At 52.2% G+C, this 27,191-nt stretch overlaps 7 protein-coding genes across 7 annotated transcripts; 4 read left to right on the top strand and 3 right to left on the bottom strand.

Annotated features, from left to right (window-relative positions):
• Nucleotides 1-197: 197 nt before the first annotated feature.
• On the top strand, nt 198-1,537 carry J4E79_000116 (uncharacterized protein; the record flags this gene model as incomplete). The annotated part of the gene is made up of 2 exons (XM_049349034.1): nt 198-422; nt 473-1,537. 2 exons carry the CDS (start codon nt 198-200, stop codon nt 1,535-1,537), a joined length of 1,290 nt encoding a protein of 429 aa, XP_049215821.1.
• A 409-nt stretch (nt 1,538-1,946) lies between these two features.
• Nucleotides 1,947-3,456, bottom strand: PDA1 (alpha subunit of pyruvate dehydrogenase; the record flags this gene model as incomplete). The annotated part of the gene is made up of 5 exons (XM_049349033.1): nt 1,947-2,264; nt 2,319-2,554; nt 2,606-3,060; nt 3,117-3,250; nt 3,319-3,456. The coding sequence occupies 5 exons, from the start codon at nt 3,454-3,456 to the stop codon at nt 1,947-1,949; spliced, it is 1,281 nt and encodes a 426-aa protein (XP_049215820.1).
• Nucleotides 3,457-4,707: 1,251 nt separating this feature from the next.
• On the bottom strand, nt 4,708-6,028 carry J4E79_000114 (uncharacterized protein; the record flags this gene model as incomplete). The annotated part of the gene is made up of 2 exons (XM_049349032.1): nt 4,708-4,733; nt 4,780-6,028. 2 exons carry the CDS (start codon nt 6,026-6,028, stop codon nt 4,708-4,710), a joined length of 1,275 nt encoding a protein of 424 aa, XP_049215819.1.
• A 6,930-nt stretch (nt 6,029-12,958) lies between these two features.
• Nucleotides 12,959-16,484, top strand: J4E79_000113 (uncharacterized protein; the record flags this gene model as incomplete). The annotated part of the gene is made up of 3 exons (XM_049349031.1): nt 12,959-13,283; nt 13,346-14,767; nt 15,064-16,484. The coding sequence occupies 3 exons, from the start codon at nt 12,959-12,961 to the stop codon at nt 16,482-16,484; spliced, it is 3,168 nt and encodes a 1,055-aa protein (XP_049215818.1).
• Nucleotides 16,485-16,821: 337 nt separating this feature from the next.
• On the top strand, nt 16,822-18,623 carry J4E79_000112 (uncharacterized protein; the record flags this gene model as incomplete). Its single annotated transcript, XM_049349030.1, has 3 exons — nt 16,822-17,037; nt 17,089-18,517; nt 18,568-18,623. 3 exons carry the CDS (start codon nt 16,822-16,824, stop codon nt 18,621-18,623), a joined length of 1,701 nt encoding a protein of 566 aa, XP_049215817.1.
• A 721-nt stretch (nt 18,624-19,344) lies between these two features.
• On the top strand, nt 19,345-20,653 carry J4E79_000111 (uncharacterized protein; the record flags this gene model as incomplete). Its single annotated transcript, XM_049349029.1, has 2 exons — nt 19,345-19,491; nt 19,550-20,653. The coding sequence occupies 2 exons, from the start codon at nt 19,345-19,347 to the stop codon at nt 20,651-20,653; spliced, it is 1,251 nt and encodes a 416-aa protein (XP_049215816.1).
• A 536-nt stretch (nt 20,654-21,189) lies between these two features.
• On the bottom strand, nt 21,190-22,547 carry J4E79_000110 (uncharacterized protein; the record flags this gene model as incomplete). Its single annotated transcript, XM_049349028.1, has 2 exons — nt 21,190-22,351; nt 22,396-22,547. 2 exons carry the CDS (start codon nt 22,545-22,547, stop codon nt 21,190-21,192), a joined length of 1,314 nt encoding a protein of 437 aa, XP_049215815.1.
• Between the last annotated feature and the right edge of the window lie 4,644 nt (nt 22,548-27,191).

Genomic DNA, 27,191 nt, shown 5'->3' with positions numbered 1-27,191 from the left:
GGCTGCTGTGGGGCAAGCCCTAGCGTCCGATCGCCAGCCACGATCGTCATCAACGGCCAACAAGACTGCTGCCATTGGCCAGAGCTTTCTCCGACTTGCTCTTCCGAGCATTATTCACGCTGTTGTTCTGGCCTCGGCATCTTCTCCTCGACACATCACTGCGGGAAGACGCCCTCTTTCTCGTCACACACCTCGCAATGGCTCTCCGCGTATCCTGTTCCCGCGCTGCAAAGCGTGCAACGTCCACCGCACCCGCCACATCCATCATCTCGTCGTACAGTGCACAATGGAGGAGAGGCAACGCGACAGTCGCCCCTACGCAGATGACGCCCGGCTCAAAGGGGCCGACTGCCATGGTCTTCATGAACATGGGCGGGCCGTCAACAACGGATGAAGTGCATGGCTTCCTGAGCATGTTGTTTGTACGTAATCGGTCCAAGCGCATCATCGATTCTCAGCTTACGGAGTGTAGGCCGACAAGGACTTAATTCCCCTCGGACCCCTCCAAAACTATATTGGCCCCTACATTGCGCGGAGACGAACACCAAAAATTCAGAAGCAGTATGCGGAGATCGGTGGCGGATCGCCCATCAGGAAATGGTCGGAATACCAAGCCGCGGAGATGTGCAAGATCCTCGACAGGACCTCACCTGAAACTGCTCCCCACAAGCCCTATGTCGCGTTCCGCTACGCAAATCCCCTCACCGAAGATACCTACAAGCAATTGCTAGCAGACGGCTTTGGAGGAGGAAAGGGCGGCCGTGCCGTAGCCTTCACACAGTACCCCCAATACTCCTGCTCGACCACCGGCTCCTCTCTCAACGAGCTCTGGAAATGGAGGACAAGACTGGAAGGCAAGCGTGCAAACGGAGAGACTGGTCAAGAGGTGGAGCCCGAAGGCGCCATCAAGTGGAGTGTGATTGACCGCTGGCCGGCGCACCCAGGTCTGGTTGAAGCCTTTGCCCAACACATCGAGAAGAAGCTGGCCGAGTACCCAGTCGAGAGACGAGACGGCGTTGTCATTCTCTTCTCCGCACACAGTCTCCCCATGACCGTTGTCAACCGCGGCGACCCGTACCCGTCTGAAGTGGCAGCGACCGTATACGCCGTTATGCAACGCCTCCAGATGAAGTACAGGTATCGTCTCGTGTGGCAGTCACAGGTCGGCCCTCAACCTTGGCTCGGAGCACAAACCTCCGACACTGTCAAGGAGTACATGAAGAAGGGCCACACAGACATGCTCCTCGTACCCATCGCCTTCACCAGCGACCATATCGAGACACTATACGAACTCGACAAAGAGGTCATTGGCGAGGATGCGGAAGGCCACGAGGGTGTCAAACGTGTCGACAGCTTGAACGACAGTCCCGTCTTCATCGAAGCGCTCGCGAACATCGCCAAGGCACATTTGCAGAGTGGGAAGGCTTGCAGCCCACAGATGATTCTCAGGTGTCCAAAGTGCACAAGCGAGAGGTGCTTGGCACAAAAGGAGTTCTTCGCTGGTCAGACACAACACATTGACCCTCCCACAGCATAGACCGTGTCTTGGTTGTTGGAGTTTGATGTGTGTAGATATATAGCCAGCGAAGATGTACTATTACTCCCGCTATGCCAGATATTATGCAAACTGCATCTTCAGCACATGAAGTATTGTTCTCGTCACCACTGCATTCTCTGCGGGGATCCGGCGCACGGAGGCGCTAGTGGCATCTTTGGACAAAAGCGAATGATCTATCCTTTTTCAAAACTCACATCTCGAAGTCAACGTCACTCTACGTGCACCCCACAGAGCAAAACTGAGTGGGATTCTAAGAAATGTCATTCAATGCAAGACCGCGCTCCCTAGCTGTTACACGCATGTAGAAGCCTCTAAATCCTAGAATTACAGATCCCTCTCATCACCTAACCGTGTCTCCAATCATGACCCCGTGAAAAGCCGAAGAGCTTTATGCTGTCCTGGCAACAGGCTTCTTCTCACCACCCATGTCGTGTTCAGTGTAGTAGAAGTTCTCTTCTGGGATGCGTCCCCTCAGGAACTCAGGCTCGGAACCACGGACGTAGATGTCCTCGTACAGTACCTTGCCAGTAGCCTCGGGGACAGCCATCTTCTCCGCAATGGCAACCTCCTCGTCGACCTCAGAACGTGCTTGCTTGTCAATCGACTTGAGCTCCTCCTCAGAAGTGACGCCCCAGTCGAGGAGCTTCTGCTTGAGGCCGGCAATGGGGTCATTGGTACTGCGCATGCGCTGGATCTCCTCACGAGTCTTTGGTTGTTCGTCAGTACATGCTTTGTGATGTTGTAAAGCGGTGTGACTTACTCGGTATGTGGTTCCAGGGTCAGACATGGAGTGTCCTCCGTAACGGTAGGTGACGTATTCGTAGACAAGGGGACCCTTGCCTGCGGCGGCATACTCCTTTCCGTACTTGACAGCGGCCTTGACGGCGAGGACATCCATACCGTTGATCTTCAGACCAGGGATGTACTGTCCACGCTTGTAGTAGTCGGTGAGGGCAGATGAGCGGTTAGCGGCGGTTCCCATACCGTACTTGTTGTCTGCGGGGTGTTAGTAAATCCGGCGCATGTCCACGTGGTGTTTGTACGCACTCTCGCAGCCAAAGATGACGGGCAAGTTCCAGAGCTTGGCCATGTTGAATGCCTCAAAGACCTGGCCCTGGTTGGAAGCACCGTCTCCGTACAGAGCCAGGGTGACGTTCTTCTTGTTCTCGTACTGGCAGGCAAAGGCAATACCAGCGCCGACGGGAACCTGGGCACCGACGATACCGTTACCACCGTAGAAGCCGGGGGCAAACATGTGCATAGAGCCACCCTTTCCGTACGCGATGCCCTCCCTCCTGCCGAGGAGTTCACCGATAATGGACTTGACAGATGCGCCGCGCATCAGAGCGAAGCCGTGGCAGCGGTAGGCGGTGATGAGATGGTCGGCGCGCTCGATGGCGTGTTCGATACCGACGGCGACGGCTTCTTGGCCGGTGGACAGATGGCAGAAACCCCGAATCTTCTTCTCCTTGTAGAGCCTGTCGGCGGCCATTTCCATGCGTCTGTTGCCTGTTAGACGCTGATCGTGTTCGCATCCCGGCATGGCGGGTGTTCCTACCGTACGGCGACCATGTCGTAGTACATCTTCTTGAGCTCCTTCTTGGTGACGTTCATTGTGTACGGCGGCGGGTCGAGCTCGTACGTCTCAAAGGCCTCGTCGGAGAGGCGGATCTCGAACGGCTTGTCGTCCTCCTGCACACAGTCAACGGTCCATTGCTTGCTCCACAGCCACACAGCTGGCTCCCTGCGTGTCCTCTTACCGATGGCACATTGGCCGGGTCTGTGTGCGATGAGGCCGCATCCGTCGTCACGAACCTGAAGGCGGGTCGCGCTGCTGGGGCTACGGCATTGCGGCGGAGGGGCGACGCAATGCTCCGCCTGATTGTCCTGGACAGCATTGTGAGGTGTGGGGGAAGCAGCCGAGGGGGAGGCGTGGGTATGCCGTGGGTATGCCGTGAGGTTCAGAGGGTGTTGATTTGAAAAGTTGCTCAGCTCCCGCCAGCTCGGGGATCCGCTTTGGCGCTAAGCCGTTACCGTCCGCCAACGCCAATCTCAGCACATCCCGATTCTCTCCGACTCAACACCTCCCAACGCATCGCAACTTCCATCACCTGCACCTTTCCATCGTCACTGCGCCATCAAATACCATGCGTATGCATAAGCTGCATACAACCGGCCGCAAATGCAGGGCGTGATGCCACCCTCTCAAAAGCACGGAAATAAGACTGTCTCAGCATCCCTACCTATGAGATCTCGCAATCACTCCAACCTGAGCACATAACCGCGATTCACTCGAGACATGTACAGAACCAATGAGGGACCTTGTTTTCGCTTGCCATGTCCCGTCCTTAGAAACACTGGTACAACGCTGAAAACCTCCGTCATGGGCACCTTTATGCCTAAAAAAAAACACAAGTACGGGAAGTATGAAATTAGTCGGAAGGGTGATACTACTAGCTACGAAGTTGTACACTTTTAGCCCGGAAACCCGGGCTCCAGAGACGACATCGACCTTGGGTGGGGTAGTGTGCCTGCCCTGTACGACGTCTACCTTACAGGCGACGTTCTGATGAAGTTGTTCTATATCCAGAGCGGAGTGAGAGGCAGGCATTACCGATGCAGATCTGCCAAAGAGCTCAGGGTCACCCGGCAAACATGGAGTTTTGTTAGAAAATTCTTGGGGCGTGGCGCACTTGTCACCCTTACAAAATCACGAACAAGATAATAGAAGAACGTATAAAATTTGTGTGTTTCACTTATGTTGCTTGCAAACGATCATGGCCCAGCTTTGGCACTTCCTTTGGCTGTATTCTACCAGTGCTGCACCGAGCGATGATTTACCAGATAATGAGCGTATAACAATAATCAAGAGCTATTGCGCCGAATATCTCTTTCTGGGTTTATGATTCTCTCTTTCCCCGAAAACTTGGACATACGCATGCAATCTCGAAAAGATAATGCGCCCATATATTGCGCACGTCCGATCCTTCACAATTACGCATGGAATGGTGTGGTGTAGAAAAAGCATCAGACTCACTCTGGGTGACCAAAAGACATGTACCGTCTATTGCATAGAATCAAGCGTAGGCACAAAACCGATTTGGGGCGCCCGGCGTCATTGGGTCCGGACAGAAAATGTATGAGAGTCCTTAGCGTATGTGATCCACTCTTGATGCTAGGGCAAAGTTAGAGAAAAGAAGGTGAAGTAGCAGAACATGTACTTGCCTTTGCGATTGCATAGCCCAGTCTCAAGACCCTCTCCATGCGATGTTTGACTGTACTCGCCAACTCCAAATATCGCTCCTCTTCGTCATGCTCTCTCTCAAACCACTTGATGGGAAAGTAATCGTCTGCCCAGATCAAGCCTCGCACAAGATAATCCTCAGGCAACGGCAGCTCGTCGCCCCTCTCGCCCTCCCCAGGAAATACACCGGAAGCCAGTATTGTATCGATGTTGGGCGTATGGCTTTGTGAATGACTCTGGATCTGGTTCTCCGTCTTGACCAACGTATTAAGGAAAGCAACGAGTTCGGCCCAAGGCGCGTCCTCAATGAGATCGGAAACGTATGTACTGGAAGCAAAGCTAGAAAGAAAAGCGAGCATAATGTGTACGTGAGGAAGCACGTTCTTGTCGCCGATGCGGCGGAGTACGAGAGCGAACGTCTCCCTCGTGATCGATTTTGCGTTGATGAAGGTCTGAAGGACTTTGAACTTGTCCATTGCCTTCTTAATATCCTGCTCAATATCTTCGGGCTTACTCGAGGCAATTAAAGGCTTCATTGGATTCTGTTGGTCAGCCGGAGATGCACTCCGAATCTTGTCTTCGGTCGCCTTTTGAGGATCTTCTGCTCTCCCCCAGATCGGAAGCAGCAAAATCTGGCGAAGAAGATTGTCGTTTTTCCCGTATTCAAACCAGCCGGCAATATTGGTAACCGCGATGTATACACCCTGCTCCTTCCATTTTGCTGTCACACGACCAATGTGATTGTCCAGGTTTCCGATGAAGTCCGCCTTCGCGTCCATGAACTCAGTTGTATGCTGATGCTTCTGCCCCTGAGCCGTGTCCACACAAGACTCCTCGAATTGCAGCCCGTGTGCTTTGATGAAGTTGGTGTCGATCGCTAAGGCATGTGTGAGAGGTGCGCCTGCACGACCAAGAATAGGATCCAGTAGAGTCAAGATTGACTCTCGCGCGCTCTGGAATGGTTTGACGCAGGTCAGAGACCTAGAGTAGTAGTACATTTGCTGGAGAGCATTTGGTCGTGCCAAGATAGCGAGGTGGTGATATAGACGACCCACAGTAGGATTCTTATCGGCAGCCTTGGTGTACCAAGAGCGCGCGACGCCTGCCCAAGTCTCACGGTCCCGGACATCTTCGTCCTCAATCGCCATCCGATATCGGCCAAGGTCTCCGAGGCACTCGATCCATGTATCCTCGAAAGCTGGAACGGTTTCGTACAACAAAGCCATCATCTGATACGCCAAATAGATGAATGCCAGCATATAATCTATACTGTCAGGAAGACGCCGCCGAAGTAACTCCAAGAAGGAATGGATACCATGTTTCCACATGCGTGCAGGCATCGAGTATTTGGCGGCAAGACGTCGGAGAGCCGGCGATGCAGAGGGATGCTGACTAGCTAAGAAAAAGTCATGATGCTCATGTAATAGCGTCCGGTGAAGAGCGATCAAAGCTTGCCAATGATCCGACGCAAGTTTGGTATCACCATCTTGCGCAGCTGCGGCTTGTGCGCGATCCACATGTATACACTTGGTCTCCACCATGGTTAATCCTGCGTAAATAGATTTCACTTCCGACGCAAGTTGCTCTTGCGAGATGGGTCGACTATCAGGCTGCAATAGTAAACCAGGGTATCGGGGATCATAGCGTTGAAGTTCTATAAGACCTGGTTGGCGTTGAGATTGTTGGGGCTTAGGAGTAGTTCGTTGCTGTGTATGAGCAGGGGACTGAGTTTGCGGTGATTGTAAGTGACTGCTCTTCGTAGCTTCGGCTGACCACTCGCTGGAGGGCTCGGGTGTCGTCTGGTATGGAGACGAGGTAGACTTGGCGTTTTGTTTAGGATCAAAAAGGCGTGCATCCTGTGGTCTCGACCGTGTCCTTTCCGAAACAACAGTTTGTGGAATTTGCCTAGAGAACTCGGAACCAGCCACTTCCACGTGAGACGGACCCTTCCCTCTGGGGCTGGTGAACTCATGTTCTGCCGGTCGTTTCCTTCCAGAGGGCGGTGAGTTCTGCCTGGAAGCCTTTCCAGAATCTATAGTAAGAGCCGCGATATCAGGCGCTGACCGGTCTCCAACAGTTGCGGCTGCCGAGTGATCAGATCTGCTAACCATATTAAACGCTGATCTAGCAAATGCCTGTACAGCAGCTTGGCCTGTACTCACTTGAATTTCAGGCTTAGCTGTCGAAACTTCTCTCTTGCCTGTCGCGGAGACAAGCCTTCAAACTCGTCGCGATGGTCTATCTTGCCGTGGTCATACAGCTGGTCGGCACTCGGAAAGACGCGTCCCTCATGACCGGGGTAAGGGCACGCGTGGGCCCTGATGATTGGACTCTGAGTTTTCAGCGCCTGCGCGAATTTGGTCTGGACGAGTTCACCGGTGTCCATAATGCGGCTGAATGTTTCAGGTGTAGGATTCGCGTTCGTATTCCGATCTCCGTATTTGGCGTGGGGAGCGATGTGATCTGATTGGATGAAGTTTTGGAGCGCACATACCCACTCGTGCGCGCACACCCAGCCTCAGCGTGGACTGTATCCTGATGACCTGGACTACGCAGTCTCCAATAAGATCCGGCAAGCTTGTACACTGTCGCATACGCGTCCGATGCTCTGCGCTCAAGTTCAAGGGGTCGGACTGCGTACGTTGACGAGGTAGTGCGAGGCCTCCGGTTTGGCTAGATGCGACGTCCGGGACGACAGGGACAGCAACCTCGCGTACAACAGAACGCAGAAATAGAAGAAAAAAGCTGTTTGACGTAAGATCTCCAACTCGAAGACTGAGATTGAATCTTGGGAGTGTCCCCCAGGGTGGGCATTAACACAATATAAGATGCGGCTCTGCTGTGGTTCGCCTACTAGGCAACAAGGCAAAAGAAGGCAAACGTCCCTGGGCACCGGACATGATTTCCTGCACGCCACCGTTATACCTGCCTCAAAGGGCGTCGTCGACTTTGGTATCAACACGTCGCCTACTTGTAAGAAACCTCCTGCTCGGTTTGGTGGGCGGTCGTTGCCTACTTATGCTCGTTCCGTCTGCGGCTCTGCTGCTTGCTTTCGCCATCACCATGATGGGGGCCACATGAGCCCCACATTCTCGTCTGCTCCATCGAGGTTAGCGTTCCACATTGTGAAAGCAACCCGGAACGGCATGCCCATGCATACATACACCATCCATCCAATGAATACCTAGACACTGTCGCTTATCATCAAAAGTTCATCCATCGAATGCCGTGGGTGCCAGCGCTCCTCACATACGGCAAGGCAAGTCTTGCAACGTAGACCATAGTGTTTTCCGACTCTGCCTCACACCGGTTAACTACATGTTCCGGCGTATCTGCGTGCATGTACCGTGTAGTCCTCCATCTCGTGGAAGGCAATACCTGCGAGGCTCGCAGAGACCATACATGCGGCTGAAGCCCATGCGTTGGTCGGGTGGCTTCATTCCTCTGTGCGAATACAGCTTGCTTATTTCAGCTCATCGTCGAGAGTTCCCCTAGCCACAACACAGCCGCGAAGTCAATACTGACGCGTCTGCGACATCCTCACGCTTCAAATCTGAAGCCAACTATCCCCGCAAAAGACCTTGCGACAGTCATCGTAAGCCGAAGCCAGATAACGTACACGAGGACTGATTTGCTCAGATTTTATGAAGCGGGATGGAATTTTCGAGGCCTACGTCCTTGGTCCCACCAGAATGCAGGGTGTTGCCTTGTACATAGCAGATCTGCCGACGAACAGGGAGTGTCATCTGTTTGCCTGCGCAAGGTGTCACATGTACGCCGTGTATGTTGTATCAGTACTAATTTCCGACAGTCCGCTTGGACGACGACTCGATCATCGTGGGCGCTACAAACGCTTGCACGGGACGATACTGCTTCCACAACCGATGCGTGGCCATTATGTGCCGGGTCCCCGATTACCTACCTGGTATCAGCATAGATGCCAATGAATGGTGGCCACGCTATCGGTATTGGCCCGAAGACACACAGCGCTCATTGCGCCCTCTCACGAAACACGAGGCACAAGGCATTGCCGGCAAGCGCTTAGTGAAGGCTGCTAAGACGCGTCCTAACCTTCATATTCCCAAAGACCGGTGCGCCTCAATGCATGCCCTTTTGGTCGAAAGATATAATGCCATTACGTTCTTTTCGTCACCTATATGCATCAGGGCCCAAACACATCAAGACATGCGATTGGTCAAGTAACCAATCCCATTACCACCAACAACAATATCTTTGCCTTGGGTCTTCGCCAGCTGGTGCGGCAGAACAACAAGTCCTTCCTGGTCCGGTCAGGCATCGCTCAGGGAATAATCCAATTGTAGGTAGACGCGAATTTCACAGCGACCATTGTTGAAGTCGTTTCGTAATACCAAGAAGCACTGCGCACACGACTCTCAACCAATCAAGCGCACTATCATTGTGCTATGAGCTGTTGATCTAGGTGTATGCAATCGGGCAAACCGTGATAGCGACCTGAAACACTCATATCCTCTCCCCATACGCATGTTGGCTGACCGTACCTAGGTCAAATAGAGCACGAACCAGCATGGTCATCATCTCGCAACGGAAAACCAATTACGGTCAGGGAATTTTGATCACAAGCCATCATCACCAAGCCAGCTCCGGCATTGCCGCTGGCTGTCGTAAACTAAGCGGTATGTGCTACACCAGATCAGGCGTAGTTGCTCCTGCGCTGTCGTCTGAACATGGCCGTTACGGAAAGCATGGCGTTTTCTCTGGACCAAATCATGTCGTGTATCGACACGCGAAGCGTCTTGAAGGGACTACTCAGCATAGTGTGCTATACACTAAAGATGTGCTGATTGTGGGGTGCAAGACTACCCTCGAATGAGGACTGAATAGGCATCTCGATGGCCGCTCAATCTGCGCATAGTCAGCATGCGAAAGAAAAGCCCATATGTGCAACCAGTTGAAAATCATGGTGTTGCACACAGTCTGTTGCCTGACAAGCACAATGCCTTCTGGGCTTCGTTTCAATAAGTGTATACGCGCATTCATTATGGCTTTCAAAGGGAGTGGTACGGTTTGATGAGGGGAAACTGCACGAGCAGGCCGATCACAGGAATGTTTCATCGTTTCTGGTGTTCAATGATGCGCCCTGATCACCCCGGATTACTGGAACCTTTTCTCGTGCACGCAACACCGAGTCTAGCAACTACATATGATTAAATTTGACGCGTTTCTACGCTACGTGTGCCATCTCTGTACGTACTAATCGATGATGAACTAGGTGAACAGCTATGCAGCTGGAATCAACAGGAGAAGTCCCAGCCACGGCCGTTTCAACCTAGCAGAGGCGTGTTATGTGATAGTGATGGAGCGGCTACATTGCTCCTAGCGTAGGGCAACAGTCATACAGAACCCAGAGAACTGGGCCATCCTCGGACATGGTACGCAAGGCGGGGTAATCTGCCTACGGCAGTCCCGCGGCCCAACAACCCTCATACCCATACCGCTTATATCTGTGTTTACCGGAGCCTACCAAGTAGCAACCCATATCATGACATAATTTGTGAGCCATTGAGACCTCTTGTGCATTGAAAGACTGTTTTTCAGCCGTCGACTGCGATGCATGAGATGACGAAATGGGCAGTCCAAGTGTATCAAGAGTCTATCAAAGGCCAATGAGCAGTTCTAGAAGGGCAACTGGAACAAGGCTGACCCAGAATTGAGTCGAAGACGCGAAGAGGGCTGAATCAGGGCCACGTTCTCACACCTGTGTATCCCTCAAGCAATAGCCCTTGCGACGCCGTTCCTCATAGAGTAACCCGGGAACATCAATCCACTTAAATTTGCCAATCCCATTTGAGTGTCCATGAATACTGTGAAGACATGTCAAAGACAGTATACGGGGTTAGAAGCCGATGCCTACTAATTACGAGTGCGGATCGATTACCTAGGCACCTCAAAGACTATAGCCCCACCCCGCGATGGAGCCTTGTTCTCACAAGGTCCAGAGGTCGCATATGTCATTGTTTCTGTTGCTCGCTGGAAGGCTCCCAATCAGTTCGCAATACTTACGGACTATATTATGTGCCTGCGGGCCGATACACCTTGCATTCTGTGCCCTGCATGTCGGCCCTCAAGCCCAGTGAAGGACAAAGTGTAGATACCCTACCATAACCTGCTACTACCGGCTTGTAGCGCACTACATTGGTCGGCTGCACCCGATGCTAGTCCGCGAGGTGCAGTATGCCGTACCCTACCTTGATTCAAGAAGCAGGTAATCGAAAGATGGTACAGTCACAAAGTAAGCTTGGCTTGATCACACGCAACCTCGCACGACCCCAGGCGCGGACTTCTTGATGGATAGAATAGCGTATCGCTGATCAATGAACCCGAGGCGCGAGGGAGTGGGCCGCTTGGAATCGACTTTGGGGCAACATCGTGTATAAAGATGTTGATAAGACGTCGCAGTTCCTCTGGTCTATATTAGCTCTCCGGATACAGTCTGATGACGGACCCCACGGTGGTGCACACCTAGGCAGCCCCAAGCTGCATTATCACCTGGATCTCCTACCTCTGAAGGTTCCTTCTGACTGATTTACCAGGAAACACCCATGGACTAAATTAAAACGAGTAAAACGAGAAGGCGACGTCGTAGCGATCGCGAAACCAGAGGTTATCGACACAAGTTGTAAGCACTAGCGTTGGGGGCTAGAAGGAGTGGTGTATACATGGCAAGGCTGAAGGACTTCGGTGTCTGTAAAGTGCGCACATATTTAGGTAGCTAAGCTATAACCTTAACTTAGAACTCGCCTTACTATGCAGAAGCAGTGGTTCGCATTGAGGCAAGCTAGGTTATTATCACATATGTCCCGAGGTCGCCTTGTGATAAGACCCTCATCCCGCATGAACTATGGATGACCTTCATGTCGTCATCTAAGATGGATCTGAGCTGCCGAGATATTTCACCCGCTGACTTTGACCGGGATGAAGCAAGTCAGTGTTGCCTTCGGTTACGCACGGTCTTTCGGAGCAAACCCCGAAACGCAGAAAGAAGCATATAAAAGGCGGCGCGAGCATGGCTACAGACGGCTGAAGAACATATCAGGCCCACTGTTTGCCGGAAAGATCACCGATCAGTTGCAGGCAACAATGCCCAACCGAGTGACATCTGACTGATGCTTACCGGGCTGAAGGCTGAGATCAGACTGGTATGCAGTGTTAAAGGTGAGTGATAACGACGGACGACACTACAGTCCTTATTTCGACGCCTCCATGCGCAGGAAGGGACTTACCAGGCAGGTGGTGTTCACCGGAAGGCGCTTAGGTATCTGAGAAAGGGGCCGGAACAGGCCTAAAGTTCAGACACTTCGACGTGAAACTGGAGCTAACCTTGGAAGCTTTCTCAGACGACCTCGGGGTTGAGACTTCTGTGCTATAACCCTCAGAGAACAGTAGGCCCCCTATGGCTTCTGACGAAGTTGACACGCGATGGTTTTACAGGAAGTAAGCTCCACGTCGCCTGAGTTCCTGCATATGCAGGACCTCTTGCTGCGACCGATGCTACCAGAGCATCACAGTTGTCTTGAGGTCGGTCACGCATCGCCAAATTCCATCTCTGGTCTCTTGTCGCTTGCAACGTTGGTTGCGATTGGAGTCTTGCAGGGTCTTTGGCAGAAAGTACCTAGGTCCAAGAACTCACTAGCCGAAGGCCAAAACTTATCAGTGAATTAGGAGATGCATATAAGAGGAATGTTGGAACGGAAGTATTGGTGTACAGCCTGGAGACTCGAGCACATGGCGTGATATTGGTTCGTGGAGAGTCGCACAGCGCAGCCATGCCGCGGAAACGGTGGTGCGATTCCAATGACATCATCGGCGTGCGACAAATGGACCCCAGGAGGCGAACTTTCAAGTTCGGGCTTGAAAACTCCACGGAACAGAGCTTTGGACATTACAAAGGCGCCTGCACATGGCGCATATATTCTTGGATGAGGCAGATGGAAACCAACATATATCCTGTACACCATATTGACACTCGGAGCCTGTGAGACGACATCGCGGCCGCACAGGTATCCGGCGAGGCGCCAAAGTACCTAGGTACTTCCCCGCCGGTCTGCAGGGTTCTCCGTGGGCGGTGCGACCAGCGTGGAGGGCACCATCGACAACCACAAAAGCCATCGCAAGCCATGTCATTATCAGAACTCACCGAGCAGCAACGAGCGACTATCGGCGATCGCGCGCGAGTATGGGAAGTCCGACGCTTCTGCCAGGTGCTGCCATCTGTCGTCAAATACGTGCGTGGTTCGGACGCTGGCCTCACGAGCAGGCCATTGGAGCCACACGGCAGATACGTCAAGAATGAACCAGACGGCGCGCTTGCTGCGTTGCTCCGTTGCGTCATCCATCAAACGGGCGCTGATCTGGCCATGATCAGCTTGCTAGACGACCACACGCAATACTTCATCTCGGGGGCCAGTCGGGCCAACGCAGATGAAGCCAAGGTCACCTTGGGTGAGTGGAATCAACAGCATCGCGGACATACGTCAAATTCTAGCAGTGTCTAATTGGCACAGAAGACTCAACGCGATGGTACGGATGCGAGTCGGTAACTCATCACGGTGGTCTGTGCGAGCGTACCATCACGCGGCAGAATGAGCCAGGCGGGAGCATGGCACTCTACGAAGAGCTTGATATGGCTGAATTGGAGAGAACCAAACATCTCCCATTTGTTCAGGGTGATATTGCCAAGTTCAGACATTATGCTGGTGTTCCTTTGAACCCCTATGGAGGACCAAACATTGGCACTGTGTTCACGTTCAGCTCAACGCCGTCGCACGGTGGGCTCTCGGACGCCCACCGCTCGTACTTGTTTGAGACAGCGTCACACATTATTCGTCATCTGGAACAAGCAGTAGAAGCACTGGAGGGTAAGCGTGTGCTCAAGTTCAACCAAGGTGTGGCTTCTCTACTCAAGATGGGTACGAGCGCAGGACTGGCGGCTCAGCCTGCTCACAAGAATCTTTCATCAGGCGGCCATACTGAACATGAAGTTCTGGTGTCAAACCTCTATCCCGCTGCAGCTCTGCAGCTGTACCATCTTTCAGCTACATTGCTCTACGATACTTTCGAATTTGACGGAGTTCGCATCCAAGAGTTGGGCTCCTCAAGCAACAAGAACCCCATCTGGAACGGCTCCAACGTGCTAGCCGAGCATCTCGGACCAAAAGCGCACAGGCCTCAAGAACTAAGCCACAGTCTGACAAGCAGATTGCTTGAATTATTTCCACATGGGGCTGTGTTCCAATTACTCAATGACACTAGCGACATCGTTGTTGCTACGAGCGCAGACGACGTCGCTTTAGTTGAAGATACCCTCATACTCAAGGAGCTTTCGAAAACCTTCCTGCGGGCAGAGCAGATCGTCTTGATGCCACTGTGGGATGCTTTTCACGAACGTAATATCGGTGCGGTCCTCGGGTTCGCCGAGAATCAGTCAAGAGTCTATCTCGGCTCGACGGATCTTGCTTCCATTTCAGCATTCTGCACCACGATAATGACGCAAGTGCGGCGTCTCGAAGCGCAAGCTATAGACAAGATTAAATCAGACTTTCTCGGATCGATCTCACATGAAATGCGGACACCTCTTCATGGCATACTATCAAGCCTTGAGCTTTTAGCGGACACACCACACAACGCACACCAACGCGACCTGCTGGAGACGGCAAGATACAGTGGCTTGTCATTGCTCGATACTATTGAGCGCGTTCTATATTTCAGTAACATCAGTTCCGGGTCGCAAAGTGCACCTCTACCAAGATCAGACTCATCGAACGATGGGCTTCTCCGTTCGTCAAGTCTTGCACCTCATCATTCGGCAGCTTCCTCGCAAGACAAGGATACTGTAAAGCTGATGGATACCTGCGAGGACATCATTCACAGTGAAGTACACAGGTATCGCGTCAAAAAGGCTGTCCAGCCTGATTCTTCGATGCATGGTAAGTAAACTGGTGGAGGCGGTCCAAGTCCGGTCAGAGCTCATGGAATAAAGGTCTTGTCTATCATCCCATCATAACTTTCGACACGAATGCCAATCGGTCGTGCCGTCTGGTAGCCGCCGCTAGCTTTCGGGCGATCTTGACAAATCTTATAGTAAGTTGTACAGATACAAAAAGCGCATGCATGAGCCGTACTGACGTAAGAGAGAATAATGCCTTGAAGTTTGGAGAACCGACAAACTGCATTCGAGTTTCACTGGATCTCACGGACGCTACTACCAAAATATCTTGTACAGACGGCGGTAAAGGCATCTCTTCCGGCTTCATCCGCCATTCAATCTTTGACCCATTTTCTCAGGAGGATCCCATTGCAGAAGGTACTGGCCTTGGACTTTCCATTGTCAAGCAAACAGTCACTATGCTAGGCGGTGATGTGCAGATTGAGTCAAACAAGAAAGAAGGCTCTACATTCACTGTCACACTCCCATCGAGTCAGGCACTTTATGAGGCTCCAGAAGAGGCATCAGAGAGCTCAGATTTGCAGGCTGGTACTGCTGAGCTACACCAGCTTGACATGAGCCTCTTTACACCGACGCGCTGGAGATCAGGAGACTCTTTACGAGACCAGCGCTGTACTGATTTATTGTTGGGCTCCCTTGCGAAGAGTCTAAGCCGGTGGTTCCACATTCGGGTCATTCCTTGGGAAAGTGCAAGCAGAGCCTCGCCGTGGCGCTTGCTTGTTGTTTTGGAGGAGGACGAAGACAGTGCACTGCGGGCTTGCGGTGGCGCATCTGACGACTACGAGCGCATCCGTCTCTGCCCTGATGTACAGACCGCTCCCAGTCAGTACTCAACGCCTTTGAAGGGTGTCGCGACAATTGCGGGTGCGGTCACTAGTTCAAAAATCCAGGATGCGCTGGCGCACTTGTATCCTAGCCAAGTCCCCCCCTCTGAGCTTCGCCACAACTCCGACCAGGAATCAGTCGCGAAAATCTATGATCAGCAACAGCCAGTAGAAGGGAGCCGCAGCCAATTACGCGGAGACGCAACCGACGAATGTCGTGCTGCGCCAACAGCATTGCTGTCCCGGTTAGAACTCGAGAGGAGCCCCCAATTAGACGGCGAGGAAAGCGGTGGGCAGCCACTAGCAATGCCAGCCGCCAGCCCAGCGGTCACTCCAGAGATGAACATGGCAGCAAGGTCTAATGGAGCCCAACCCGACCACCGAGACGTACAAGCGCATACTGAGCGAGCAAAAGACCCGGCAGTCTGTACATCACCAGAGGCATCTGTGGCAGAGCCTAGGCTGCTGCTGGTAGACGATAACGCTGTAAATCTCAAGGTACTTGCCATGTATGCAAAAAAGTGTAGCAAGGCAGGTGCAACACCTGTCGGCGGTGGCCAAGAGGCCATCGATGCCTTCAGGAACGCCAACGAGTCCGGCGGCGAAACAGCTGCGCAACCTTTCGATCTCATTTTCCTCGACCTCTCTATGCCCGAGGTCTCGGGCTTCGAGGTTGCGAGGGAGATACGGAAGACGGAAGCGCGGTCAGGGTGTAAGAGGACGTACATATGCGCACTCACCGGGCTTGTGAGCGAAAAAGACCGCAATGCTGCGTATGCTTCGGGTGTAGATAACTACCTTGTTCGACCAACGAGGCTGCAGGACTTGCAGGGCGTCATTGAGATGTGGCGGGATAAATCAAGCGAGAAATGAAAGCTACCGTGCTGCACAGATGATGCAAGATGCAACAAGTGTCCGGCTTTGGCCAACGAAAGGGAGGCGCTAGCTGCGGCGGAGGCTCAGTGCACCCGAGAGGCCGATGGGTGGGATGTGATAATTCACTATCGCAACGTCATGACGCGAGCACTCTGTTGTTGGTAAGCTGCCGTCCGCGCTTGCACCCGACGCCGAAAATGATTACAGTCGCGCTCGTTAGCCTGGCCGTCGACTTGTAGCCATGCGCGCGGCCCCCTAGCCCAGACACGACGCTACGCAACCCCGGATCTCGACGCCCACGACGACGCCAGCTCAACCACACACAGCCCTCGCCATGGCCTCCAACACCGACGCCGCCTTCGTCGAGGACACCGACATCGAGCAGCAGCTGAGGGCGCGCGCCCATGGCTCCAAGACGCCCAGGACACCGGGCCCCGACAGCGACGACGAGGACGCGCCGCTGCTGGGTGCCTCGCCGGCTGCCAGCGGACACGAGCAATGGGCTGGCGATGCCGACTTTCGCGGCCTTCCCTGGTGGAAGCGCCCTTCGGTACGCCCCCGCAGCCCCTCGCGTCGAGGGCGCATCGACTGACGGCAGCAGATATTCTGGCTCCTGCCTCCCTTCCTGCTCTTCACCATCGCGTTTGGCGGCATCATCGTGCCCAAGATCAACCTGATCATGGACCTCGTCTGCGAGGAGTACTACGCGACCCTCGAGACCGACCCCATATCCTCTCCCATGGACCCGGGCCAGGACCGATGCCAGAACGACGCCGTGTCCTCGCGCTCCTCCCTCTTCCTCCTGTACGCCAGCTTGTGCTCCGGCATACTCTCCGCCATCATCAGCCCAAAGATTGGCGCCCTCTCGGATCGGTACGGGCGCAAGAAGTTCATGATAGCCAACACCTGCGGCGCCCTCTTTGGCGAGGTCCTCACAATCCTGGCCGCCAAATTCCCCGACACGGTGCACGTCAACTGGATACTCGTTGGCTACTGCTTGGAGGGCGTATCGGGATCCTTCATCGTCGGCATGGCATGTGCCCACTCGTATGCCTCCGACTGCGTTGCACCACAGAAGCGGAACGTCGCCTTTTCCTACTTCCACGCTTGCTTGTTTGGCGGCATCGCCATCGGACCCGCGCTGGCAGGCTACATCATCAATGCGCGCCAGAAGTACGTTGGCAAGACCGAAGCCGTTTTGCTCATCTTCTACATGGCCCTTGGTGCCCACTTGATCTTCATTGCATTCCTTGCCTTCCTTGTCCCCGAATCGCTCAGCAAAGCACGCCAGGAAGCCGCACGTGAGAAGCGCAGAGAGGAAGTGGAACGACAGGGTCCCGCCGGCGACTTCATCAACCAGCTACGCTCTATCAACCTGTTTGGCCCGCTGAAGATTCTCTGGCCGACTGGACCTGGCACCTCGTCGGCTTTGCGCTGGAACCTACTTCTGTTGGCCGCTACCGATACCATCATGTTTGGTGTCGCAATGGGTGCCATGAGCGTTGTCCTCGTCTACACGCGCCGCCAATTTGATTGGCATGAGCTAGAAAGCGGCCGCTTTACCACTATCGTGAACAGCTCGCGTGTTTTTGCTCTTCTAGTCATTCTGCCGATTCTGACCCGCATCTTCCGCGGGAAGAATGGGGCTGCCCGCATGCGCAGTTCAGGTTCTGACCTATTCGACCTTTCCATTATCCGTGCAGCCATCTTCTTCGACATGGCTGGCTTCCTCGGATATGCCCTTGTCCGCAAAGGCGAGCTCTTCGCACTCTCTGGCGCTATTGCTGCCATTGGCGGTATCGGTTCGCCCACTCTTGGCGCTGCATTGACCAAACATGTGCCGCAAGATCAGGTCGGTCAACTGTTAGGTGCCACGGGCTTACTTCATGCTGTTGCACGTGTGATGGGGCCCACCATCTTCAACGGTATCTACAGTGCCACTGTCGGCGCGTACAGACAAACCGTTTTCGTATGTCTTGCAGCGACTTTCGGGACTGCGTTCCTGTGCAGTTGGTTCATTCGTCCACATGGTGAGTGCTCAACCACACCTACATACCAGGCTGATTCTGACACGTTACAGTATATACAGACGGAGAGGACAAACGCGTTACACGATCAGATGAACAAGAAGCATAGCTTGCTTCTCTTCATGCTGGCGCTTCAGTCGCACTTCTTTCGGATCCTTAGATTTTCTGGACAGCAATATCCATTTTTCGCGCACGCATATGTACAGACAGCGATGGTGTTTGGATTGGCATTTTGAAACCGCCGGGTTGTCGTTAGGCTGCATATCTGTATACTTTATGTTAACGTAACGTTGAACACTTGTTCTAGCGCATATTGCACCTCGCATCGTGAGACCTTTGCCCACGGCTTGCTATCGACCAATATGTGCGTTGCTGGTGCCGCCGTATGAAAGGGTACGTCGAGACTTCAGTGTGTGCCACTCTGCCAAACTCAGCGCTGATGGGAGCCATCTTCTGAGCTCATCGGCCCAGGGAGCAGCCAACACGACTTTGCGAAATTGGAGGCAACAAATCTAGGTGTTTTTTGCGTGAAATATCTGCAGTAGCTGCCTAGGGAGTACAAGACAACGCGGAGAAGCTGTGGTGGTGGGCGCCGCAGCAGAACGAGGCTGACTAACGAACCTCGGGCCGTCAGGTACGTCAGCTTCCACGTTGCATCTTCCCGTGCCAATTGGCCATCGCGCGACCACTACAGCGTCTCCCTTTTTGTATTGCACACCTTTCCATCCGCCGCCAGTTCCGGTCTCAGCGGTCGCGATCCCGACTCAATGTCAACAGCATTCCGGTAGCACCATCACTGGACAAGCCCTCGTCAGGGCCCCGCAACCGCCATGTCGAAAGAGAACCGCGCTTTCGATACCCAGAGATTGGGTGCAGGCTACGGCTTCGAGTCGCACCCGAAGCATGCTATTGAAATGCCCCCAACATGGGTGCTTCTCGTAGGCTTGGGCTTTCTGCTATGCGCCATGGGCTTTTGGGTACGGACACATGCGCCTACATGACAACGTGCACGCGACTAATGACCATGAGTGACAGCTTTATATAGCATTGAACCTCCTCGCGCCCACTCCGCGACTGCCACGGCGTTCCGAGAAACAATACACGACGATACTACCCGACGGTGCACGAAGCGACCCAAAAGAACTTCCGTGCTGGCTGGACAAATGGGCAGCGGAGAAGGAAGCCGCCAAGAAACAAGCTGCGAAGGAGCCGGGAAGTAAAGTCGTCATACCGCCACAAATGCCCATCGAAGAACCGGAGCTCTTCATGAGCGTCGTGGTCCCCGCATACAACGAGGAGGAGCGGCTGGAAGGCATGTTAGAGGAGGCTGTCGACTACCTGGAGAGCCAATACGGTGATGCGCATGCTGGCGGCAAGGGTGAAAAGAGCCAGAGAGGATGGGAGATACTCGTTGTTAGCGATGGAAGCACTGACGGCACCGTCGACAAAGCGCTGGAGTTTGCAAAGGAGCACCAACTCGCCCAACACCCCAAGTCGAAGCCAGGGCCGTGGTCGAAGAACGGCGACGCCAAGGCCGCGCACTCAACACACATCCCACACGGCAGTATCCGCGTCGTCACGCTTGAAGAGAACAGAGGCAAAGGCGGCGCAGTCACGCACGGCATGCGACATGTTCGAGGCCAGTACATTGTCTTCGCCGACGCGGATGGCGCGAGTCGGTTCTCGGACCTAGGGGCTCTCGTTGAAGGCTGCCAGAGCATCGAGGACAAGCATGGGCGCGGTGTTGCCATCGGCTCCCGAGCTCATCTCGTCGGCAGCGAAGCCGTTGTTCAGCGCTCCAAACTCCGCAACTTCTTGATGCACTCGTTCCACATCCTCCTTCGCATCATGACGCCTCCGGCCACCGCACGCATCAAGGACACGCAGTGCGGCTTCAAGTTGTTCTCACGACCAGCACTTCCCTATATTGTCCCCTACATGCACTCGGAAGGCTGGATCTTCGACGTCGAGATGCTGATGCTGGCCGAGAGCGCTGACATTGCCATGATTGAGGTGGCCATCGGGTGGAAGGAGGTCATGGGTAGTAAGCTAAATGTTGTATGGGATAGTATTGGCATGGCATGGGGTCTTGCCCTGTTGAGAGCTTGTTGGATAGCGGGTATTTATCAGAGGGATTAGGGTTTGTGTATATAGAATAAAGCCGCGTTACCCGCTTGTGACTGCCCTCGCATTCACTATTCTTTGATGTAATGAACTGAACGCACTTTTGTTGAAACTCACATGCTGCATTCTTTCACGTGGCTGGCCCCCACTTGCACTCTCGTTTCTTAGCCACAAAGAACAGCAACACCGTATGTTTCCATGACAGACGTTGTGAGACGTAGCTTCCATGAAACCGAACTCCTGTCTGCCACCGAGGCATTCCAAGGCTGTAATCTCCCCACGTGCCCCATTACTCGGACACTGGGCTAGAGGTTCTCGACACGGTGACAATCTCGACAGCCTATCGGAAGACCTGAAGTACTAGTCCATTCGCATAAAGGGCTAGGTATCGTTGCTCGATTGAGCATATGATACTATTCTCGTCTCTGCTCTTATCACTGTGGGATATTCTTCGCCAAATAGATCTCTACACTATGGAAGTGAAGGCGACCTCAAAGTGCTAGCACATCCTGCATGCATAGACACCATAAATGTCGTGACGCACCCTTCGCTTACTCGAAACTCGCGACCCAACCATCACCGACTCTCTCCCCTTTCGCATCTACACCACCCCAGAAGACTATGCTGCTGCCCTTCTCCATGACGTCCGATCCAAACAGAGCCCTTGGGCCAGGATGCAGTTTGCCATCTTCCTCTTCCAGTTGTTTCTCCGAAGGGGTCTGTACTACCGCCTCTGCCCACGACAAGTGACCAGTATCAGCCCCCAGCGCAGATCGGATCGCATCTTTGATCTTTGCAGGGTTGATGGCGTTCTTGAGCGTCATTGATGGCTTCGCCTCCAAATCGCTTGCAGGGATCTGGAGAACCCAGGTGTCGCTGAATTGGGTGACTTCGCCTGCGTGCTTTGGATCTTCTGGCTTCGTGTTGGATACATTAGCAGAAGAGTCGCTCCGTGCGCCTAGGAGATAGACGAGGTAGTTACGGCCCCACCCAGTAGTCACCGGTATCAAGGCGCCGTCATGTCGCGCACGGGGGCCAGGCGCTAGTGGATTGGTAGGAAACGTGAAGGACTCCCATTTCCTCTCTTCACTGGAAGACGAGACGCTGATATGATGGAGCTGGCTACTCATTGGATCGGATCCAGATATCAGCCATAACTGACCATTCGCCAAGGCGGCGTTGGATGTCGCGACTGGCGCTGTTGGAAGTTGCGTCCAGTAGCGCGCAGCGATGTCGAACTGCCACAAATCTGATGCATTGTCCCCAGAGCCATCGACACCACCGAACAACACTACGTGTTGATCATGCGCGAACAGCTTCGCGTTGCGTCGCGGGCCCGGGCCAATGTCTCCAGTGTCGACATCTCCCTTGGAGGGCTGTAGAATATCCCAGCTCTTTCTGTCAGGACTGAACAGCCATACAGACGATTGCTCGTCGATGAGATCGCCAGCGTTATCACTGCCACCGTATATAGCGATGTTGCCGTGGAAAGCACAGGCTGCGTGATTCGATCTCTCCGCTGGCGTGCGGCCATCTTCGCATGTTGACAGAGCAGGAACGATGCTGTAGTCCATCTCCGGTTTACCGGAGTGCTCAAGAGTAACGGCATGCACATGGTTGCTCGCAAGAACGTTGTTCGCAGTATCGCCGCCGAAGATATAAGCCTTGTTGCCGAGCACCGTGACTGTGTGATTGGAACGCGCCAAAGAGCGTCTGGAGGTCAGTTTGACCCTATGTAGTAGCAGTGGAGTACATACGCCGAAGAGTCACCTGTTGCTGTGGCTATGCGTTTGAAAGTGACTTTGAGGGGGAGCGTGGGCTTCGAGACGATGTACGCGGCGTAACCTGCTTCTGCCGTGTGTTCTACCACTTCGGCCGCAACGTACGCGCCTGCTGCAACTTCAGCCATGGCTCTGGTGCTGATATGGTCTCGTGATATCTGACAGTGTCCGGCAATTGGGCAATAGGCTGAGAAGGCGTCGAGTATGAGAACTAGTAGCAAACGACAAGGAGGAGGCAGAGAGGGGCGAAGGCTAATGCAGGTACGCGGGTGATGACGTCAGTGGACTCCACAACGACTGCAAGTACGCAGTTGGGACATGTACTCCATGAAATGACATTGGCCTTGTGATATCTAACGCGGCTGTCATTGCCGACTGTATGAGTTGCAGATAATCAGAATGTGGTCTCATAGTAGTAGTAGCTCCTCCAATGCTGACACGATCTTCTTGCGCATGCATGCCCCGGCTTGCGTGAGGAACGAATAGAGTGCGCCTTTAACTTAGACTACAGTCTAGTTCTAGTTTATACTAGTCTTTAAAATAGTACTTTAGTATATAGTATAATTATAATAGCTTTAATATTATTTGCTAAAGTACTATTTAGTATATTACTATAGTACTATAGTTATTAGTAAAGCTAATAATTTAAAAAGATACTATTAGTTACTAAAAAACGCTAGTAACTTCTAAGAGAATATTTCTTAGTTATAATAAGTTAAAGTTTTTAAGTATAATAGTATATAAAGCTATATACTACTAATATTTTTCTCTCTTTTATATAACTCTAAAGCTAAAATAATTCTAATTATTATAATCTTTACTAGTATTAACTTTACTATATCTATACTTAAGCTAAAGTAGAGATTAGATACTACTAAAGCTAAGTAAAAGATTTATAAAGTAAAATTTCTAGAACTATAGTTACCTAGAGTAGTATTAAATTTAAATTTTATAAAGTTAATAATTAAGAATCTCTCTAGTATATATAGAAAAGCGTTACTATTTACTATTTACTACTAATAGTATACTTAAAGTTATTACTACGTTATAAAAGCTTAAGTAATAAGCTAAGCTAAATATAATTACTACGCTATACGTAAAAGTTATTATACTAATTTCTCTTACTCTAGTAAAAAAATAATATTTAGAGTAACTTACTAATATTTAAAAAAAACTAAAAAAAGTATTAGTAAGTTTTTACGCGTAATAGCTTTATTAGTAAGCGCTTATTAAAAATAAGTTACGTAATATAAGTTAGGTAGTAAGGCTAAAAGTAGTGTAGGCGGCAATAGACTAGCCTCTAGCGAAATTAATGTAGTGTATTAAAATATTCTTGAAAACTTTGTCAGCTTGCGTGAGGGGTAACGGGAGCCCATGAAGAGATCCGAGCACTACATACATCCACGTCCCTTCCGGTTATCTTACCGCCGGTTTCTCGATTTTATATATGTAGGTCTTGCAATCCGCGCCATAACTCCGCCAATCGCTACTCTTCTTCCTTTCTGTGCCCACGTGAAACCTTGAGACCTGCGCTACACCTCCGCAAATTCCTCGTCAAGATATACTGCGTTATCTCCGTACACGTGCCACCAGTTCGCTGCAATACTTATAAACAACCTGTGCCACTCGGCGAAGCCAACGGTACCACCCTGCATGTTTGAACAAGCTCAGGTGCTGTCTCGGCCAGGTATACATGGATGGTAGCTCCTCCGGTCTCCAAGCACCACTGCCCAGCCAATCCCTTTACGTTCGGCTCATCAGCCACACCAGCTTTGCTCCGTACGTTTTCATTGCGGAGTTGGTAGAGATCGCACGATGCGTAATCCTCAGTATCCCGTGTCGACGTCTTTGTATTTATATCCAGGGTTTGTGAAGATGATCTGCTACTTGAAGCCGCCACCGCATTTCTCCGCGTCCCATCGTTTTCGCTGGGTCTGAAACACGGCCTCAGCGAGAGAGAGAGCCATGGGGGACCGTCTTTGAGGTTGTGTAGTTCGTTTTCAACCGCCGACATGGCGGCCATGTCCCAGAAGCCTTGGTCCTCATTGTGAGGCCTTGTCATGAACCACAGCGTTGGAATTCAACAACAGTGAGTCGTGTGTCATATTTGGGCGGTGAATTTCCTCAAAGTATATCCATGCTTAGATAAGAGGAGAGCATTATCAGAGTAACTATAGGATAGTGGAGTCATTAGAGCCAATGTGCTGCGTCACTTCCTAAAGGCTTCGGCATGACATCCCACCCCACTGACAGACCCTCGATGCGAGCCGAGTGGGTTACCGCTTCTAGCTCCCCGAAATGCGTTTGCCGCAGTTCTAGGTACCGCTTTACATCCTCTGGGCTTTTGAAATCCTTGCGGTCGAACCCGCTTTTGCCATCGTAGCGCCCCAAAGACCGCATAAACCTCATAGCACCAGCCAACGATACGATAACCTCATAGGCGCCTCCAGCAGTAGCGCGCTTATACAAAGCGGCCATGATACCAGTTGCTAGAAGATAGCCGGCACCGTGGTCGAATGCTTGGCAAGGTAGTGCGCGCATCGGTTCGCCGGCTCCATGGCGCTCAGCCTCCGCTACATTGATACCGCAACAGCTCTGGACAAGCGAGTCGAACCCGCGATTTAGCGACCATGAATTCCCGGGACCGTATGCACTGAGGCTTGCAACGATCAGGCTTGGATTGGCCTTGGTCAATACTTCTGCAGAGAGACCCTTTGCTGCTAGGCTCCCGGGGCGATAGCTTTGGAGAAAGACGTCAGCTGTGGAGAGCAGATCCAGTAGCTTAGCTCTCTCTTCGGCCTTCGATATATCTAACTGCACCGTGCGCTTGCCTCGCGATAGATCTATATCGAGATCGGGAAGATCAGGTCTGGATGTACGTATGTATGGTTAGTACACCTTCTTTCCAGGGTTAGCTCGTGCATGGATACTACTGACAGATGCGGCGATGTGATCCAGATAACGTCGGCCCCATGTGCTGCTAACGTCTTCCCAGCGACTGGCGCAGCTATAACTATAGATCCGGGGTAGGTCAGTGTATGCCTTACAAGCTATTGGTACAGCTGCATACCTCGGCTCATCTCGACAACCCGAATGCCTTCTAGGCATTTGTCCATTACCTTCGGGGTTCGCTCTAATGGCATACACAGCTCGGAAGTTGCAAGTTTCGTTATCAGAACTGGGTGGTCTGTAATAGCCTTGGCTTGAGGCAAAGCGTCCCATTGATCAAAAGAACGCAGCGCAGCAATCATAGCTCCGGAACGAAAAGCCTCAGCTTCCAGTTCTACCGCTTTCCACTTTGACACCTTTTGTGCCACAACTTTCTTGGATGCGTCAGGTGGAAGTCCTAGAATACGAAGCGCGTTCTGACGATGATTTGAGAATGAATCGTGTATTCTGACGTATCCATCGGCTGCTCGATGAAACCCACCAATAACTCCCCATGGGGGCGATGCGGCTTTTCCATTGAGAGTATAGAGTCGCTCGGATTTGAATTCAACGCATGCATGCTCTGCCGGAACTGTAACGCGGGGCATTGAACATCCATTTCGATGAGACCAAAAGAGGGCTGCAACAAGCGCGGACGCTGCAACGGTTGACTGCGCGAGAACATCAACTCTGAATGAAGATGGTAGGCATTCTCTATCGAAGGGCAGATCTAGCGAGTCGAGAGCTTCGTGTGGCAAGTCTAGCATCTTCCATAGGAGGGCGACAGAGCTAACCGCGTCGGAATTAGTGGGCTCCATGCAGAACAATGACTGAAGATCTCTGGAATTGACTTGATGCATCCAGGATCTAAACGAGAACAAAGTGTGCTGGGTAGAGGACACTTGGGCAGGTGGTAGAGGTCCAGGCGGGAGAGATTCAGCGCACCGAACTGCTAGGATGACTGGGAATACATCGAGCTAGATGACCGGAAAAACGGGACAGAGATGGAGTAGACGAGAGATCATGGCTGCATGCATAGCCGACAATTGCCGGGCCCCATTATGTAAGCGAAGCCAGAACTGCGACCATTGACAGACGGTGGTGTTGGTCCAAAAGCTTCTGCCATGCACTACCATGCAGACGTACAACATCGTCACAGTCTTCGTCGCCAGCACATTGTCATTCACGCTCACTCCCTAGTGACTGCCGCCTCACGCGTCGCGCCCATGTGTATGTAGTGAGCGGCAGTCCATGTGAATACCTAGGTAATTGTAACTCAAATTCGAGATAGTAACACATAACGAAGACGATAGATTCACGCTCGTGGATGATCACGCCCTGAACTTCTCAATTTTGGAGCATCTTTACTATGCGCGGTGAGCAGATTTCATGCCAGATTGGTACTCATGCAACTAGATTCTACGTGCATTGATTTGCTTTCTGGTCGTTACATCAACGTGGCTATCTACGCAGCATCTACAAGGTAATGTCTACACTAGAGCGGAACGCGTTCGCGGGCGTTGCAACGAAGCAAGCAGCCGGTATTCCACTCCTACAACATACTTTGCGAAACGATAACGCCAAGGTTCATGGCCCATTTCAGAAGCAAGCGAACATGGAAGTTTGGCTTGACAATGTGATGATGCATGGACACAATAAGAAGATGAAGGACCCTAACACGAACGATGAGTCAACAGATGATGTTTGGGCTAGCGCTAGGTTACAGCCCATCATAGAGGAAAAGAAGTCAGAGGATCTCTAGAATAATGGGATTAGTCAGTGCTAGACACTGTCTAGTGGGCAAGAAGCATAAGATGCTAAAGAAGTAATAGAGAAGTCAAGCA

This window comes from Alternaria viburni, assembly GCF_023758015.1.
Source record: "Alternaria viburni strain BMP 2772 chromosome Unknown scaffold_1, whole genome shotgun sequence".
In the NCBI taxonomy this organism is placed as follows: domain Eukaryota; kingdom Fungi; phylum Ascomycota; class Dothideomycetes; order Pleosporales; family Pleosporaceae; genus Alternaria; species Alternaria viburni.
This window is presented reverse-complemented; position numbering and strand designations above follow the sequence as displayed.